The sequence below is a fragment of the Oncorhynchus tshawytscha genome, linkage group LG16, assembly GCF_018296145.1.
Source record: "Oncorhynchus tshawytscha isolate Ot180627B linkage group LG16, Otsh_v2.0, whole genome shotgun sequence".
Classification (NCBI taxonomy): Eukaryota; Metazoa; Chordata; class Actinopteri; order Salmoniformes; family Salmonidae; genus Oncorhynchus; species Oncorhynchus tshawytscha.
In genome coordinates, this window is record NC_056444.1 from 31,582,925 (window position 1) to 31,588,898 (window position 5,974).

General features: G+C 40.4%; 1 protein-coding gene across 4 annotated transcripts in view; it reads left to right on the plus strand.

Annotated features, from left to right (window-relative positions):
* Positions 1–4,520, plus strand: part of LOC112215584 (partitioning defective 3 homolog) — a 595,003-nt gene extending 590,483 nt beyond the window's left edge. For all 4 annotated transcript variants that reach the window (XM_042299093.1, XM_042299095.1, XM_042299094.1 and 1 more), the window contains one exon: positions 3,621–4,520. In XM_042299093.1, the coding sequence (XP_042155027.1) occupies positions 3,621–4,083 (463 nt within the window). In that variant the 3' untranslated portion in view covers positions 4,084–4,520. The remainder of the gene's footprint in view (positions 1–3,620) is intronic.
* The last annotated feature ends 1,454 nt before the right edge of the window (positions 4,521–5,974 follow it).

Genomic DNA, 5,974 nt, shown 5'->3' on the forward strand with positions numbered 1-5,974 from the left:
CCTGTCTTCATGTCTTCATGTATCCTGTCTTCATGTCTTTATGTATCCTGTCTTCATGTATCCTGTCTTCATGTCTTTATGTATCCTGTCTTCATGTCTTTATGTATCCTGTCTTCATGTCTTTATGTATCCTGTCTTCATGTATCCTGTCTTCATGTCTTTATGTATCCTGTCTTCATGTATCCTGTCTTCATGTATCCTGTCTTCATGTCTTTATGTATCCTGTCTTCATGTATCCTGTCTTCATGTCTTTATGTATCCTGTCTTTATGTATCCTGTCTTTATGTATCCTGTCTTCATGTATCCTGTCTTCATGTCTTTATGTATCCTGTCTTCATGTCTTCATGTATCCTGTCTTCATGTCTTCATGTATCCTGTCTTCATGTCTTTATGTATCCTGTCTTCATGTATCCTGTCTTCATGTCTTTATGTATCCTGTCTTCATGTCTTTATGTATCCTGTCTTCATGTCTTCATGTATCCTGTCTTCATGTCTTTATGTATCCTGTCTTCATGTATCCTGTCTTCATGTATCCTGTCTTCATGTCTTTATGTATCCTGTCTTCATGTATCCTGTCTTCATGTCTTTATGTATCCTGTCTTCATGTATCCTGTCTTCATGTCTTTATGTATCCTGTCTTTATGTATCCTGTCTTCATGTCTTCATGTATCCTGTCTTCATGTCTTTATGTATCCTGTCTTCATGTATCCTGTCTTCATGTCTTTATGTATCCTGTCTTCATGTATCCTGACTTCATGTATCCTGTCTTCATGTCTTTATGTATCCTGTCTTCATGTATCCTGTCTTCATGTCTTTATGTATCCTGTCTTTATGTATCCTGTCTTTATGTATCCTGTCTTCATGTATCCTGTCTTCATGTCTTTATGTATCCTGTCTTCATGTCTTCATGTATCCTGTCTTCATGTCTTCATGTATCCTGTCTTCATGTCTTTATGTATCCTGTCTTCATGTATCCTGTCTTCATGTCTTTATGTATCCTGTCTTCATGTCTTTATGTATCCTGTCTTCATGTATCCTGTCTTCATGTATCCTGTCTTCATGTCTTTATGTATCCTGTCTTCATGTATCCTGTCTTCATGTCTTCATGTATCCTGTCTTCATGTCTTCATGTATCCTGTCTTCATGTCTTTATGTATCCTGTCTTCATGTATCCTGTCTTCATGTCTTTATGTATCCTGTCTTCATGTCTTTATGTATCCTGTCTTCATGTCTTCATGTATCCTGTCTTCATGTCTTTATGTATCCTGTCTTCATGTATCCTGTCTTCATGTCTTTATGTATCCTGTCTTCATGTCTTTATGTATCCTGTCTTCATGTCTTCATGTATCCTGTCTTCATGTATCCTGTCTTCATGTCTTTATGTATCCTGTCTTCATGTATCCTGTCTTCATGTATCCTGTCTTCATGTCTTTATGTCTTTATGTATCCTGTCTTCATGTATCCTGTCTTCATGTCTTTATGTATCCTGTCTTCATGTCTTTATGTATCCTGTCTTCATGTCTTCATGTATCCTGTCTTCATGTATCCTGTCTTCATGTCTTTATGTATCCTGTCTTCATGTATCCTGTCTTCATGTCTTTATGTATCCTGTCTTCATGTATCCTGTCTTCATGTATCCTGTCTTCATGTCTTTATGTCTTTATGTATCCTGTCTTCATGTATCCTGTCTTCATGTCTTTATGTATCCTGTCTTCATGTATCCTGTCTTCATGTCTTTATGTATCCTGTCTTCATGTATCCTGTCTTCATGTCTTTATGTATCCTGTCTTCATGTCTTTATGTATCCTGTCTTCATGTATCCTGTCTTCATGTCTTCATGTATCCTGTCTTCATGTCTTTATGTATCCTGTCTTCATGTATCCTGTCTTCATGTCTTTATGTATCCTGTCTTCATGTCTTTATGTATCCTGTCTTCATGTCTTTATGTATCCTGTCTTCATGTATCCTGTCTTTGTCTTTATGTCTTCAAGTATCCTGTCTTCATGTCTTTATGTCTTCATGTATCCTGTCTTCATGTCTTTATGTCTTCATGTATCCTGTCTTTATGCCTTCATGTATCCTGTCTTTATGTCTTTATGTCTTTATGTCTTTATGTCTTCATGTATCCTGTATTTATGTCTTTATGTCTTTATGTCTTCATGTATCCTGTATTTATGTCTTCATGTATCCTGTCTTCATGTCTTCATGTATCCTGTCTTCATGTCTTCATGTATCCTGTCTTTATGCCTTCATGTATCCTGTATTTATGTCTTCATGTATCCTGTCTTCATGTCTTCATGTATCCTGTCTTTATGTCTTCATGTATCCTGTCTTTATGCCTTCATGTATCCTGTCTTTATGTCTTCATGTATCCTGTCTTTATGCCTTCATGTATCCTGTCTTTATGTCTTCATGTATCCTGTCTTTATGTCTTCATGTATCCTGTCTTTATGCCTTCATGTATCCTGTCTTTATGTCTTCATGTATCCTGTCTTTATGTCTTCATGTATCCTGTCTTTATGTCTTTATGTCTTCATGTATCCTGTCTTCATGTCTTTATGTCTTCATGTATCCTGTCTTTATGCCTTCATGTATCCTGTATTTATGTCTTTATGTCTTTATGTCTTTATGTCTTCATGTATCCTGTATTTATGTCTTTATGTCTTTATGTCTTCATGTATCCTGTCTTTATGCCTTCATGTATCCTGTCTTTATGCCTTCATGTATCCTGTCTTTATGCCTTCATGTATCCTGTCTTTATGTCTTCATGTATCCTGTCTTTATGTCTTCATGTATCATGTCTTTATGCCTTCATGTATCCTGTCTTTATGTCTTCATGTATCCTGTCTTTATGCCTTCATGTACCCTGTCTTTATGTCTTCATGTATCCTGTCTTCATGTATTTATGTCTTCATGTATCCTGTCTTTATGTCTTCATGTATCCTGTCTTTATGTCTTCATGTATCCTGTCTTTATGTCTTCATGTATCCTGTCTTTATGTCTTCATGTATCCTGTCTTTATGTCTTCATGTATCCTGCATTTATGTCTTCATGTATCCTGTCTTTATGTCTTCATGTATCCTGTCTTTGTCTTCATGTTTCCTGCCTTTGTCTTCATGTATCCTGTCTTTATGCCTTTGTGTATCCTGTCTTTATACCTTTGTGTATCCTGTCTTTATGCCTTTGTGTATCCAGTCTTTATACCTTTGTGTATCCTGTCTTTTCTTCATGTATCCTGTCTTTGTCTTCATGTTTCCTGCCTTTGTCTTCATGTATCCAGTCTTTATACCTTTGTGTATCCTGTCTTTGTCTTCATGTATCCTGTCTTTATGTCTTCATGTATCCTGTCTTTATGTCTTCATGTATCCTGTCTTTATGTCTTCATGTATCCTGTCTTTGTCTTCATGTATCCTGTCTTTATGTCTTCATGTATCCTGATTCAATGTCATCATAGATACAGAAAGAAGACCTTGGCAGATCTCCATCTCATTTTTGCCTCATTTCTCCTTTTGTGTTTCTGGTGAATTACGCAACTACAAAAAAAATCCTATACAACCATGTTGCAAGTATTGAAAATAAAAGTGTAGCTCATGAAACTATGTTGTTCTTGTTTTCTCCAGGCAACCTCGTAAGACCCCCAGCACAGTGTCCCAGGAGTCATGTGACAAAGCCTTCCCGCCGGGCGAGGTCTTCCAGACGGCCAAGGAGAACCCCCGCTACTCCAGCTACCAGGGCTCCAGGAACGGCTACCTGCACAGCGGGGCCAGTGGCTTCAACGCCCGCGTCCTGCTGGAGACCCAGGAGCTGCTGAGGCAGGAGCAGAGACGCAGGGAGCAGTCTGAGGCCAAGATGAGGCTACCGCCGCCACAGGAGGGGGTCCCTGTCACCAACACCGGCTACGATGACATTCACCCAGCCCCGACTCCAACCCTTCCCCAGGATCCAGTCCTGACCCAGGCCCCGATCCCTGTCACAGCCACACCCAAGGGCCCGTACCGCCAGGATGTGCCCCCCTCTCCATCTCAGCTGGCCAGGCTCAACAGGCTGCAGGGCTCAGAGAAAGGACATCCATTTTACTCCTGATGGGCAAAGGAGGGATAAGAGGAACTGGAGGATGGAGGGGTTGATGATTATCACCAGCAATAATATAAGAGAGTCTGGATCTTTTTAAAGTCCGCTAGATCTCTTTGAATGGTTTCAACACAGAGGTTTAATTAATTGTATTTCTATGTTGGTGTTTTTATAACAAACTTTACAGTCAGGATTCTATTCACCCCAATCACCAGTTGTCTGGTCTGTGTCTGCCATCGTGATCTTCCCACTTTAAGTGCCTTGTGGGAAGACTGTTCTGCCTTAAAGGTCGAATGCAGCCGTTTTTATCTCAATATCAAATCATTTATGGGTAACAACAAAGTACGTTACTGTGATTGTTTAAAATTAAAATGGTCAAAAATAAACTAAAATAACTTCTTAGTAAAGAGCCATTTCTTAAACAAGAATTTTGATAGGGAGTGGTCTGAGAAGGAGACAAAAACAGAAAACTAGCTGTTACGGCGATGTCACCAGGCAGGCCAAAACTCCATCCCTCCAAAGCAGGCTCAAATTTCAGGCGGTCTTTTCAAACAGTTCTTACACTAAAAGGGCATTATCATAATTTTCACAATTTCACAGCATTATTTCAAAATAGTGTGTGAGATTGTGTGGTTATTCACTTCGCTGTGTGAGGTTGTATGCTCTACCAAATCACGTATTTGGCTGCACTGGGCCTTTAAGAGTCTAGTCCTCACCCTTCCTGTGGCTTGTGTATTTGGACACCTTCATCATCCTGCATTGTATCTACAAAACATTCTGTCAATCAGCACCCCACAGTATTTTCACCCACACATCACGAGCAACTTCTGACACAAGTGTATACTCCCAATTGTTTGTGTAGGACCTAGATTGTGTTTGGGGGTGTTTCTGTAGGGTTCTATATGCTGCTGTCAGCATGTGCTGACATAAAGAGCTCCTGGGTTAACCAGCATGTCCGAATTCTGGGGTAAGACAACCCTACAGTCCCCAGTTACACTACAGAGGAAAATTCCCCTGGTCTATGACACCCTTCTTATTTAAACTCAGCCTCACATGCTCTCTCTCTCTCTCTCTCTCTCTCTCTCTCTCTCTCTCTCACACACACTCTATCTCTCTCTCTCTCTTGTTCTCTCTCTCTCTTGTTCTCTCTCTCTCTCTCTCTCTCTTGTTCTCTCTCTCTCTTGTTCTCTCTCTCTCTTGTTCTCTCTCTCTCTCTCTCTCTCTCTCTCTCTCTCTTGTTCTCTCTCTCTCTCTCTCTCTCTCTCTCTCTCTCTCTCACACACTCTATATATATCTCTCTCTCTCTTGTTCTCTCTCTCTTTCTCTTCCTCTCTCTCTCCCTCTCTCTCTCACACACACTCTATCTCTCTCACTCTCTCACTCTCTCTCTCACTCTCTCTCTCTCTCTCACTCTCACTCTCTCTCTCTTCCTTTCTCTCTCTCTCTCTCTCTCTCTCTCTCACCCTCTCACTCTCTCACTCTCTCTCTCTCTCTCTCTCTCTCTTCTTTTCTCTCTCTCTCTCTCTCTCTCTCTCTCTCTCTCACTCACTCACTCACTCTCTCACTCTCTCTCTCTCTCTCTCTCTCTCTCACACGTTTTATCCTCTACCCTTGTTTTTTCTTCTCCTTTCTCTTGTAGTTCTCCTCCTCAACCAGAGGTTAACCTTTAGATCTCATTTCACTGTGGGGTTTCAGGCTGGGTTTCTGTTTGTGCACTTTTTGACATCTGCTGATGTAAAAAGGGCTTTATAAATACATTTGTTTTGACTTGATTTGAACTCCTTTCATCTGGGCGATTCATCAGTATAAACGAGGTCAGGGTTGGGTTATTAATTAATGTAGCTCATGAAACATGTATCTGTGTTGTGTCTGCGCGGCGCTAGTGAGGGGGTGGTGGATGGGT